The sequence below is a fragment of the Etheostoma cragini genome, chromosome 6 (assembly GCF_013103735.1).
Source record: "Etheostoma cragini isolate CJK2018 chromosome 6, CSU_Ecrag_1.0, whole genome shotgun sequence".
Lineage (NCBI taxonomy): Eukaryota > Metazoa > Chordata > Actinopteri > Perciformes > Percidae > Etheostoma > Etheostoma cragini.
The window spans coordinates 21,083,061-21,097,195 of NC_048412.1; the positions used below are offsets into that span (position 1 = coordinate 21,083,061).

Genomic DNA, 14,135 nt, shown 5'->3' on the forward strand with positions numbered 1-14,135 from the left:
CAATGTAATCCAATTACAAAACAGTGTTTTTTGGTTGTCAACAGTAATAAACCAACAGTTAAAACAGTTACTATGTCATTTGAAAGGATATTAGATATTTCTAAAATAAATTGAGATGTAAATGTAATGAGCAACATTGTGCTTTATTAGGCAATCATCTGCAACAACTTAAATTTACATTCTTGTCAGGTCACACCCTCTTATTGACTATTCTAAAGAAGTATCACTCAGTTGCATTATTTGCCACAGGGCCTTCAAGGGATATCATCATGAACAATGTAGGTTTATTAATTCTCATAGGACTTGTACTGTTCTATTATGACTAAGAGATTTATATAACAGAGCAGACCGGAAAAAAAAACTTCAATATGTGCATCAACAGCACTAGTGGAAGGAACGTAGATGTATCAAAAATATTCTGTAATGATGTATAGGATCATCTCATTCAGCAAAATTTCAGTTAATATCGGTATGGATTATTTGAATTAGTATTGCTATGGGCCACAAGCAATGCACCCTAGTGCCTGCTTGGATTGACACTGTTTGGTTTATTTTGTTCTCATCAAGGTAAGACTCAATTCCTCAGACTCTGACAAAGACTCCAGGAAAGTCTGGAAAAAAATAAAAATAACTGTGTTGCCAAAAATGTTTTTTTCCCTTCTGCTTTTCTCTCCTGTCAATCCCCTTGTGGGGGTCCTGAACCCAGGTTGGGAGCCACTCACATAGACTATAGCTATAATTTACTTATTTAGAGGCAAACAGACCTACAGGACAAAGAACATGAATGAATATGCTAGGGGTCATTAATTACTTATCCCCTCAACTCCACTTTCAAACTAAGCAGTGACATTTACCACAACATTACAAATACTCTATAATCGATTCAGATATGCATTCTACCCCTCCATTAAACAGAATCAACATCAAACTATAATCTCACTATTATGAAAAATAACTGAAAGAGAGTGATTTTGATGTTTTCAGCTCCACGCGGACAACAACACATGCAATGATATACCAGATAGAGTCAGAGTGAGACTGACTCCTGTAACTCAATATATGCAAATGACAATCAGGAAAAGTTCACTCAAAGCGATTATCCATGTTCATGATCTGGGATTAAGCCAGACGGTACTGTGTACATTGATTGAAAGAACACGTTTCTGAATGACCTGTCTCTTATCACTGACTATGTTCATATATACAGTGTAGCGCACACACACACACATATACACTACCGGTCAAAGGTTTGGGGTCACTTAGAAATTTCCATTGCGCTCCATTGTAGAGCATTGTAGAGCAGCAACAGCTTTTTTAACCAGGGCAGCAGTTTTCCCATTACATGGGCTTACATAAATGCAAAAGGGTTCTCCAATGTTTTTTCTAGTTAGTTTTTTTTAAATGATATCAGATTAGTAAACAGAATGAGCCTTTGGAACATTGGATGAATGGTTGCTGATAATGGGCAACGTAGATATTGCATTTAAGGTCAGCCCCCCACTCAGATCAGCTGGTATTCTGTCTATAATGAAGTGGAATGGAAATTTGTAAGTGACCCCAAACTTTTGACCGGTAGTGTATGTCAGTGACTACTTCGGTAACTGTGGGTGTCTGTCATGTATGTATAAATAAATGTTTTATACCTAAACAAGAGCATGCCTTGTAATCAGCAACCTAAAAATATCTAATAAATGATGCCTTGATAGTAAGTGTAAGACAAAACAAAAGCAATATTTCCAAACTTTTTAATCAAACTCACTATACCTTCATGGTTTCATCATCATGTTATCTCATCACATGTATCCTAACTGTCTATTTAATCCTCTCTGGAAAAATTGGGTTCATAACACATAAGACGATAGAAAAGAACGTGTACGAGTAGGAGACTTGTTGTTGGTACTGCACATTTATGAACCGGCTCTTTACATTATACACCACAGTACGTATCTGATAAACTACTAAAATAATTGAGCTATTCTTGCAACATTTTTAATTGAACAGAATATGGTATCTACCATGTTTTACCACCTGAGCTGCATGAGAAAACTAATTCAAATAGAGAAACACGTTTCTAAAATGTTTCTTTCAGCTTGCTCATCTTCATTGAGAAAGAGAAATATATTGATTGTTATATATTTTGACGTGTTGTTGAAAAGTGGTAGTATAACAGTCAGGCCTCAACATGTTCCTTGACTTAATTGTGACAAAAGGGACTTGCCCAACATGATACTGTGAGTGGCATGCTGCTGGTTGGTATGTGCTTCACTTCACACTCATCTGCTCCTACGATGATGGACAGCACCCGCACACATTCATCTCCACGGGGAGAGCTGTTTCAGCCATAGGCCATTCAAGACAAAAGTGATCCACTGTGTCGGAGGAACACGTTACAGTGGGTTCATTCATTCATGTTGTCAGCACTCTGTATCTGCTGTTCCCTTTCTTAAAAAAAAAAAAAAAAGACTTCAGTTCCACTGCTGCCTTTTAGCTTCTGTAAGCATTCCATGGCTTTGCATCACATTATTTTTAAATTTCTTGACATAACAACGAATAATCCCTCGATCGCATCAACAAATACCATGGTGTGAGTTCATCTCAGTTTAATAAACATGTTTTTATGATTAAGGGAGGCTAGTCCTTGTAGTGAATGTAATGGTTCAAGACTCAAGCGGAGACATTAATGCAGGAGAGCGTGTGCACTTTGTAACATAATTAAAAGTTGTCCAGCGGTAGGGACTGCTGCAGGGTGCAATTACTCATAACTGCCAATGTGATAACATGAGAGTCTGTGGATCACTGTATTGTGCACAACTGCAAACACGTTTTAAATTAGTGAGACACTTTCTTTCACAGGTTGTCTAAATGTTTGTTTGCTAGAGTGGGACTTCTCAAAAGATATGTATCACTCTTGTTTAAAAATATTTGACAAGGTCATGAGTGTCTAACATTAAAGTCAAATCAATGAAAACCCCACAAGCGGATAATAATATACAAAAATCGCTGACTCTCAGAGCTTGCATGCTCTGCACACACCTGCGCATTCATGATATTCCTTTTATGTTGCTGCAGATTTTTTTTTAACGGGTCATTGATCTGGCAGACGCAAACGAAAACAAGGTGGAAATGGATTCTACACTATTTATAATGTAGTTTTGAAGCCACTACGCTTGTTTGGGTTGGATCTGTATATAATTAATTTCTCATTGTTTGTGTAAGACAGGGTCATTGAGGTTAATTGAGTCTTACTTCAAAATTCTGGCTGGGTGCCACACCTGCAGTCTTTACTGTATATTCATTTTAATTAATATAAAAGGAGTAGGCAGTCAGTCTTTCCAGGCCTAATCATTGGGCAAATGCTGTGTAAACAACAACAAAGGCTGGCCCTGTTCAACTGCCGGCGCAATATTAGCCGATATAGCATATAATCATACTGTGGCTGTCACCGCTGTTCCTTTTCCATCACTGATAAATAGGCTACTTGAGTGAACTGAGTGGAGAGTCAAGATAACCTCAGAAACAAAGCCTTGTGGGTATTGGCTGCTGGAGTATTTGCAAGGCATGTCATGATATCAGCCTCTCCCTCTGCATCACTTTGAAGAACTGAAAAACTGGCCTTCCCATAAAAACCCATAATTATGTTTTTATACTGATTCACAGTGTGAAAACTTCCAGTCCTGATACTTTGCATTAAGCTCAGTAGAGCCCACCCCTAAGGAATACAATCAGCATCACGTTGCATGCAGCTTTATTCAGTATAATAAAGAAATATACCAGTTCCTTGTGACATCAGGGTTTGATGCCATTTTAATCTTGTAAAAGTGTTACAGTAATCCCTCAATCTTGCTCAGTATATTTGAAAAATAGAAAAAATTAAAAGAAACTGCAAACTTCCTCTGGCACTAGTTTCTCAGATATGGGACTTATCTGCGTCTTATATACAGTGGTACATAAAATGTCTTCATGTTATGGAGTGGTGGTCGGACAATGACAACAACATTGTGCATGAGCATTTCTCAATATCTTCTGACATTTTAAAAACAAAACAATTTATGGATTGATCAAGAAAATAATCACCACATTCCTCAATAATACAAATAATTATGGATATTTTTCTCAAACTGTCCAAGCAGATACCCTGTGACTCCAGTTGAGCACAGCCTTAGACATGAAAACTACAGATGTGGTGAAACAGGGCAAGAAATGGGGATCTCTCTCTTTTAAATAGTTGGCCTTGTTTACATATTTTGAAGGTGTTGTCCTTTGTTTTCTTTGTCTAAATGTTTGCTTTTGTTTGATAGTTGGGGACAGACAGGAAATGTTGGGGATGACATGCAACAATAGAAAATATAAATATACTGTACATGTACAGTACACGTGCACCTTAGACCACACAAGGCAACAGGGACGACTCTCTTTAGTTATATTTTTCAACTTGTCAATCCATGTACAGCAGTGTTTTATTATAGGTGTAAATATGTAAAGGTTTTGAACACATGCTTATTTCACGTTAAACTGCCACATACTGTTGAGGCACTGAATTATATGTCCTCGACATAGGACAAAAACAACAACCTGGCTGTGACTACGTTCTGATGACAGCCTGAGTATAGGTCAGGACCAGCGATGCATACAGTGCACGCAGGTTCAAGAATAATCACAGAGGGTTTGGGGTGAAATTTAATCACTCCTTGATTGCACTCTATAGGTTCTCCAACAGAAGCGTTCAAGTGTTATTATAATTCCCCAAATTGCCTTCTTGACCTTAAAGGTCTACTTGAACCTCATGAACCAGTCACTTGAGAGCTGAACAACTGGATTATGTTGTAGCAGAAGACTTGTTCTTTATGTAATCGGCTCATGTATGCATTTTTGTGGCATGACATTTATTCATTTATTTTTTATAGAAATATCTAACACTTAAACTCCAAAAATAGAAGTGTTGATTTAAAGGTCATGAGACTGTAGCTGTTTTTTTTTTTTGTATACATGTGTACAAACTAGTCCACAATTTTAAGATGGCATTCAACAGTTATTGAAGATAGACGACGGGGATGATAAAGATGATACCACTAATAATTCAATTGATAAATCAGGTTGGGTCAGGAATCTATTATTACTCTGTGCCTTTCTCATCTATAACTAGTGGCTGAACCCCGCTAGCAGTCATTTCCCATCTCACAGACTGTCTGGATGACTGATCAGGGTTGTGATTGTCTCCCCTCTCCCCAACACACCACCGCTACATACGTCAGCAGCAGCACATACATCTTGAGCAATCCAACTCCAAGCCAGAGCAGCATAGAGCCGCAGTAAACGTTGCAATCAGCGCCAGAATTGGGCCAATTCCTCATAACCTTGTCTGCACATGGCACCATGCCTTGAATCATAAGAGCGTGAGGCTGTAGCAACTGTTCAATCTTTCAGCAAAGCAGCTGTAGTGCCCCAGTACAGTTAAAGAGGGTAAATCCACATTTAAATATCTGTCTGCCCACAAAAGCTGCATGGGCATTGTAGACTTGATGTAATGTAGTTACTACAAACCTCTGTCATGGCAGCAATATGACATTCCATCCTGTTGCACACTAGCCTGTTCTTTTTTTATTTATTTTTTTGCTATATTCACTACAATGACAGCCGCTTTACAAGAAAGCAGCTGGCCGCGTAGGGAGGAGGTTGTGGGTGATGGAGAGTGGAGTTTCCTTCCCGTGGAAACTAAAACCTTTCACCCAGGAAATGTGTGTTCCTTAGGAGTGTTTTAACCCAAACCACGGTATTTTTCCTCATCTTAACTAGTTGTTTTGGGGCCTAATCTCGAAGGTCCTGTGGCATGAAAATTTCACTTTCTGAGCTTTTATAACATTAATATGAGTTCCCCCGGCCTGCCTATGGTCCCCCAGTCGCTAGAAATGGCAATAAGTGTAAACCAAGCCCTGCGTATCCTGCTCTGCCTTTGAGAAAATGAAAGCTCCGATGGGCCAATCAGGAATCTTGCTTCTTATGAGGTCATAAGGAGCAAGGTTAACTCCCCTTGCTCTGCTTTGCCCGCCCAAAGAATTTGGTTCACCCATTAGAGAGAGACATCATGTCTTTCAAACGAGCAAAGTGGCAGTTGGTCAAGGCCACACCCCCGCCCTGCCCCATCTCGTCCTCAATAGCCACAGACACATAAATGGCATGTCCTAAGGAAAGCTCATTCTGGCACTGGCTCTAGTGGCTGTAATTCTGCACCAAGGCGGAATTTCAGGAAAGAGACTTCAGATACAGTATTAGGGGACCACTAAGGCCTATATGAAAGCATCCAAAAAGCACCATATAATGGGACTTTTAACTTCGTCACGGCAAATGGATCAAATTTAACCGTAATGTCCTCCAAATTGTCCAGCAGTTTGCAATGCTTTGTACCCTGCTCAAAGTGAGATATTTTGGGGTAACTGAACCATCAACTACCGCTGATACAACGGAGGTATGTAGCCGGTGTCATAAACCTCTGTGGCAGCTTAAACAACTAGCTACTGCCGCTCGGCATCATGGAACTCGTAGCCAGCCGGCATCACATGACCAGCCGGCGGTCTACTAATTTCGTAAGATATCATATGTTTTTGTGTGCATATATAGAAATTTCGTACAATATAATAAAACCCCATTCACGAGAATGCATTGTGCATTTGGGATGTGCTGTCCTGTGCTCGGCCGGACAACAGGTATTTTGAACATTTAAAAAAAAAAAAAAATCTTTTGAAGACACAGGGCCTTAACAAAATAAAGCAATGTTAAGTAGACATCTCATGCAGCCTTAATTCTACTTGCAATGAAAACCCAAATATGGAATAATTTATTTACAAACATCAAGCTTTTATGCCTTCAAGCCTATTTTTGATTTGTCACTACCTTTTCTTCCAGGAGATCATTGCAAGTCCCTCATAGTTTGAAACTTTGACTCTGTATCTTTTTGATGAAACAAATCATCTTTTCTTTTAACAAAGTTGGAGCTTCACCATCAAAAAAAGTGAATCCTATTAAAAAGACTTGAAAAAAGGCACCTAATGTATAACCACAGACTTAGACTTAGAAATTAGTTCCTATTGACCATCGTTGAAAGGAGATGTTCGATCTTCAGCATTATGTTCAGTATAGTGACTGGAGTTCTTTATGTTTCTCATGAAGAGAAAAGCTAAATCAATGGTAAAAATGTTTCACATGATTTATTTTTGAGGCTCAATCGAAGTGCAGCAATTTCCCCAAATAATTATGAACAATCTAACATTTTGGATTGCACATGTTCTTCAGACAATCGTAAAGTAGGTGTATAAGCAAGCAGTGAAAGGTGCTGTGTGGAAACTGATTGTCCTCTTTTCTCCCCTTGAAAAACTAAACAAAATGTGCAGATCAATCCAGTCAACTAAGTACACCTCTTGTCAATGTCTCCAGCTTCACAATGGAGACTTGATGTTTCTTAAGCCATTAGTTATGATGACCAACTTTCCAGACACGGCATTGATCGCTGGTCGGTTGTAAATGCAAAAGCAATCATTTCACAGGGGGAAAAATAGAGCTGACTGTGTTGTTGTATATGGATGTCTGACATGTCTTATAAGTTTAGGCAGTACTTAAAAAAAAGAAGTACTTTAATTCTTCTGTGTCTTCCCGCTTCAACATGGCCTTGCATAGATATCACATGAGAACATTTCATAACCTTTACCAAAATACTACCATTTGTTATATTAATACAATATCTACATTAGGTTTGTGACCGTAACGTGGGGATGTGTTTCAGATGTCTGAGTTGTTAGTTTCGACAAAGAGACATTTCTCTTCTTTCAAAAATGTTGGTAACACTTTACAATAAGGTACACAATAAAAAAGAAGTTACTATTTTTGAAAGAGTAACAAATGATTAGTTACCCTTTTTCAAAAGGGTAACGAATAATTGGTAACTACCCTTTTTTGTGTACCTAATTGCAAAGTGTTACCAAAATGTTTTTTAAATACCTGTCTGGGGCTCAAAGAGGTTGACTCATTCAATATTTCCAAAAAAAAGGCCAACATTTGAAAAACAACAAGTGATTTGTGTAGCAAACGTTTAATTATTATTTCCTTTTCCATTATAATCCCATAACCTCTCAGATTTATCTTGTGACCTTTTGGAGGGGCCCGTACCGATTGGGAACCATTGGACTAACCTACCGAAGTATTCAAAACTAGCTCCATCTCAACTTGTAAAGTAATATTTAAACATAATTGTATTAGTAATTGTTGTATTTTACATGCATTTAGCTGATTTCTGTACAACATATGTGTTTGTGTACAACATAAGATAAATGACTGTGAGTGACACCAGCACTCCTCTGGTCTCCTCTAATAATCCTCCTGGCTCTGCTCGCTCCCACTGCCAAAATGCATTTCTACTAGTTCCTGTAATGGCAGGAGACAAGGTAACATATGGCACTTCTTACAAAAATAGAGTGACAGGGAGACAAACTGATGAAGATTTAATGCCAAAAGCTATAAGAAACACAAACAATTCCGATGCTGTGTGCTTCGACAGCTATTCCAAATGTAGAACTCTAACTGAAATACTACATCTTGTGCTTCCAGTTTCCTCTCTTTGTGTCACAGTGGGGACCTCTCCTGCTCCAGGCTTTGACTTCCTCCAGTTATCAGCACAAGTGATTGAGAGTAGAGACTGCCATCTCTCTATAGAGGGCACCCATAGACCCAGAATATCTTGTTTGCTATAGCTGTGTACATTTTGTATTTGAAAGAGCAGCAAGTCAATGAATCTCGATAATGCGAGAGCCAGGCAACATAACTCACGTTGATAGTCCTTACATTGTGCCAAGAGGCAATAAATCTGCTCTGGGAGACATGAATATGCAGTGGCAGTCAGTCTGGCTTGTTCTTGCTTGCATGCCCCCTGATGCACAGTTTATTCCTCTCCCCCATTCCAAACAGAAAAATAAAACCAATGAGCCGCAGCACTATCTCATCAACAGTGTTCTATTAGGCACAAAGAAATGTAGCAGTGAGGCGCCTGGAAGCTCACCTGGTAGAGGGCACACCCATTTACAGAGGAACAGTCCTCGACGCAGAGGCTGCGGGTTTGACTCCGACTTGTGGCCCTTTGCTGCATGTAATTCCCTTCTTCTCCCCCTTAATGTCTAAGCTGTCCTGTCATAATAAAAGCCTAAACATGCCCAAAAAACAGTGGGTTTTCAGAATATGCTTAAAAACAGCATCATTAATGTAAAAAGACAATTTGTAATGTTTACAGGAAAAAAGTATCCACGATATTCTCAGGAAATGTCTATCTACCTATCTTACTAATTATCTCTCTATTGTATCTATCATATTTGCATATTAAAACTGACCTAAAACATGATTAAGTAACCAAAATGTATTTTTTTTAAAAGAGTTACCAATCCTAGAAGGTAAAGCTTTCATCTTTCAAAGTTAGTTTCAGCCTTTTGAGGATGCTACAGGTTTCAGTTATCTGCGTTAGGCAAAATGCTTAATACACTCATTGAACTCTTTACCATAAAGGTAATTCAGTACTTTTCAGTTGGGCTTTTTGCTCATCCACTGCAGTGGTGAGAGAGACACGAGCAGCTCTCTCTCCGTGTGCGTGTGTCTGTGACCTGCAGCTTGTATTTGACGGCTCTTCGAAAGGAATGAAAAATGTACTTTAGGCACCAAACAGTTACGGGAGTTTCATTCACTCATTGACACAGACAGACAGTCTCAAATAACAGCGATAGGAAGCCTGATTTGTCAATTGACCAATCCTCAGCTGACACTTATTTCCCTCATGCAAATAATTTATCACATTCACAATAATGTAGGCAGACAGGGTTTCCCTTTTTCTTCCTTGGGGCAAAGAAAAAAAATGCAATTTCCATCTCTGCGAGTAAATTAGAAAACAAAACATCTCCAACATTGAGTAAACCCCCAATCATTAATTTAAAATGTAAATAAACTGATGGGTAGCATACTGCAAGTGTATACAACTGGAAAAGACGGTTCCTTATTTGGATCCCTCTCACCTCCATAAAATACTTCTTGGACATAGTTGACATAGATGCGTAACGACGCGTGCCTCTAGTGGCACCGTGGAAGCATGGTCGTCAGACGCACGGAGATGCACGGCTTTCTGCACTTGCTTCCTATCCATCTCAAACTATAAGATTTTTTTTAATATGAACACTTTGTAACAAGGAGCCTTTTTTAACAGATATGGACGTTCTTCAATAATCAACCTTGTGCCATCACCGTGCGCAACTGGAGAGGAGAGGAGTGGAGCGGAGCGGAGAGGAGCGGCTGCACCCTCACAAAGTACCTCTGTGTTTATTAACAGTTTCCATGACTGGAATGGGAGACTGTGATTAAACTGCAATACGCATTTTTTGAATGTGCGTTCATATCCTTCAGCAGTCAGCATTCATCGTGTAACGCTTTTCTTTGTTTCTCTTTCGGGTGACCGAATCGTTCGAGGCGACCCAAAGTTCCGCAGGCGCAGTTCTTCTCCTCCACAGGGGTGCGGGAGTCCGGCTCGGCTGTTGCCGTGGTACTTGCCAGCAGACAGATAGCATCAGCAGTAAGAGGGGATACAGAGACTCCGCCAGGCTAATTGTAGCTGCCTGCGGTTGCAGGTGTATTACTGATCCGCCTGTAAGGGACTGGGGGCTTCATTCTGATCGAGCCGCTCTCAGACTTGTGAGTAACAGAAAAAAGGAGAATAAAACCCTGAGAGAATGTTGCACCAAGTACAATGACCGCAAATTTGTCGCAGACACCAAAATCCACATGTGCTCCCCCGAATTCAGTTTTGATGAGCAATTCTGAGTCGTCTTTGGAATTTTAAAAAGTGGATCACGCGACTTTACAACCATGCGAAATACTTGGCTGTCTCCACGGAGTGCGATTTGGGAATACTGGACATCGCTGATTGCATGTCTCTTTTGGATTCACTACTCTAACGGGATGCCTCATGTTATTCGAATAGGTAAGTTGTCCACATTTACACACACACACACACACACACACACGTTTGTATTATAACCTTGGAAGTTGGTCCCTACTCCACTTGTTTCAGTGCTGGTCCACATTCGTGCGTTCACAGCGGCGGAGGGTAGTTTTTGGAGCAAATGAGCAGTCCCTTGCATTTACCGTGCGCATTATTCTAGAGTGTAAATTCGAATTTCACTTTGACGTGGAGCAGCCAGTAAGCAACAAGAGAGCAGCGCATTATTGCAGGCGAATGTCTCTAAAATTGAGGATGCCTTCTCCACTCAGAGACCACGGGATAAAATACTGTGGGTTAGTGTGACCTCTATGCACTCTGCTTTGTCTGTTCAATTTTCTGCAGCCAGCATGTTGAGTCAACACCTAAATTCAGGCTCATTGCCATGCCTTCTGGAAAGAAGTTTTAGATTTTAAGGACAGTTTGTTAAATTAAAAGCTTAACTATCACATTAAGAAATTGGCTACAACATGACAAAGTTTCAAAACAATTTCACAATGTATTCAGCAGAAATGAAGTTGGATTTGATCTCAGGCTATCTATTATCTTATAATTGCAAACAAAAAGTGCACACAGTATACATAAACATTCAAAGTTGCATTGCACCGTTAAATCCTGAGTCCTCCCTCCTGATCTCTAACACATGTAAGACACACAAAGACAAAGCAGAGTCTGTGCTGACTTTGTCTTTTTCCAATCACTCACGGAGGAACAATGTGAGAATTGTCATCAGAGGCTGGTGATGCGATGAAACATTTTGTGCCGCCAAGAGACAGGAGCAGAATGAAGATCAATATGCTTTTTGTCACAAGGCAAATCGTTTTTGACATTTGGCTATGTGCCATGCAGGACAATTACTCAAAATGGCATTGGCCCACATTAACATACCACTACAACAGCCGGGGTACAAGCAGGGAGTGAAAGCTTCTTAATGGCATGGAGCTTTTTGTCTTCGAGGTGTAAATGATGGGTAAAAGAATTGGGTATTCGATATTCCAGTATGCTACAGAATTAAATAGCTTTTTCGAACCAGGAATCTCTTGTGTGACATATCTACAAATCACCAACATCCCACTCTGACTTTGTAATGCAATTCCTGTCAAGCTCAGTGGGTGGTCATTGAGCTAAATTCATTCAAATTCAAGTTATTAGACTTTAACAGGATGAAGTATGGCAACATTTCACAGTTCTATACACTTGAGTGAATTCTGTCAAGCATAGTGTCTAGTTAATATAAAACCTAAAAGAGATTCTCTGACATTGCTCTGTGTGGACTTTGGTGATGCCTTAGAAACAGCATAAATCCTTAAAGCTCTCTTTCTACTCATCTGAACTGAAATCGTTTGGTCAAAGGGACATTTTTCTCCTGTTTTTTTACTGTGGCAGCAACTCAAATGAAGACCTAAAATAGACTTGACAGGCTTTGTTTTTAAAAATGTCAAAGTGCTGAGACAAATTTACCTTGAAATGTGCTACAGTCGCACTGTTGCTTTTTATAGAATCTATCATTGCTCGCGGTGCAGGAACAGTTTGTTTTATGTGTGTTCCTAAGATCGTATTTTGACAAGCTGAGAAGAGGGACATGCCAGATAAGGTTGCTGAATTTGCCACAATGCCAAAGAAGAAGAAAAAAAATCAAATTAAAAGACCTAAGTCTTTATATGATCGTATAAGCGTTTGTGTACGGCCATGTGTGTATCCATTTTATTTTGTCTACTTAAAAGAAATAGGCCTGTGTGAAAATAACGTAGAACTAAAAAATATGTTACGATATGTTCTCCTACAAATAAATAAAAAAAAAAAAAATAATTTGCTGAATAATGGCATTTACACAATTTCATTGATTTGGTTTTAAGAGTTAATATGTTTGAGGGTGTGCACCAAATTTGCAATATGTGTATTATTGCAGCCATGTGGTAGTATTTTCTGGAAGACAACAGTAGTATTCACAGTCTGTTGATTCATTTAGGGAGTGTGTGTGTAGTGGACTCTTTGGTCCCCCCCTTTTTTGGTAATTTGGTACTTCGTGTGCAAGTGTGTGTGCTCTGTGTCTATGCCACGCTGCTAAAACCTACAGAGGACTCTCTTATAGTCAGTGCACGATGGCCAACGTCGCTCCACAGCACTGGTTACCAACACAAACTAACCAGTGAAAATCATTGTAGTGGGCGGCGGTATTTGAGCACAGCGCTCTCTGTCTGTGCCGTTTCTGCTCTTGGTTTCGGTGGCCTGTGCAGTTCTCCAAGTACACCATCTGGGTAATGGTGGGCATCCAAGGTAGAGTTGTTGCCATTGATTTTAGTGCTTTTACAGTGCACTGCTCTAAGTTAAGGCCAGATGGTCGCTCCGTCTCATTCTCCAGCTTCTATTTGTTGAAGAGAATAAAAGACTGCTCCTCCTGTATTTGTCCAATTACATGCTGTGCTTCTCTTAGTCTCCCTCCGCCTGCCTTTTGTCATTTCTTTCCCTCCTGACATGTTTTGCGACCTCTCATCTCAGAACCATTTCAGTAGATAATGCTATGTTGGTATCATAAAGACGGAAGTGCTGAACATGTGTCTGTAGATATTTCATATGTTTGCTAACATGAAAATAAGTCCTAGTATACTAATTTCTTTGAATATGATAGTTGCTTAATATGCTTTGTTGGTTTTTCTTGTGCTTTGTTTTGTAACCCGAGTGAGCAGCATTCTAGCTGCACAATTCATTAATTTCTGTACATACATTGTTTTCTTCTCCATTAGATAGGGATTGCCCAATTTCTATTATGAAAATGCATCATAACATGCATGTACTGTACATGCTATATTTATTGTTATTGCGTACAGTTATGACAGATTATTATACATTATCTTTCATCTGTGGATTGAAGAAACTAATTCATCATTTGTTGTCTCTTTTCTCTCTCAGTAAGGTTATTCATTGCCTGACAGCAATTTATTGTAAAATCAATCACTTTATCCACCTAATACTTAAAGCACTTAATCAGTGCCAGTTAATCAATCTCCCTCGTGATTTCTTGTTGATTTCATTTCCTCAGCTCCTCACTCTGCCACCACAACACCTGGTCAGATACATTTTTTGTATTTTAGCTTCCCTAAATGCTTTGGGCAGCTAT

At 39.4% G+C, this 14,135-nt stretch overlaps 1 protein-coding gene across 1 annotated transcript in view; it reads left to right on the forward strand.

Annotated features, from left to right (window-relative positions):
- The first annotated feature begins 10,081 nt into the window (after positions 1 to 10,081).
- LOC117946358 (glutamate receptor ionotropic, kainate 3) overlaps positions 10,082 to 14,135 on the forward strand; it is a 96,084-nt gene continuing 92,030 nt past the window's right edge. The window contains exon 1 of the mRNA XM_034874435.1: positions 10,082 to 10,999. Within this exon, the coding sequence (XP_034730326.1) occupies positions 10,885 to 10,999 (115 nt within the window). The 5' untranslated portion in view covers positions 10,082 to 10,884. The remainder of the gene's footprint in view (positions 11,000 to 14,135) is intronic.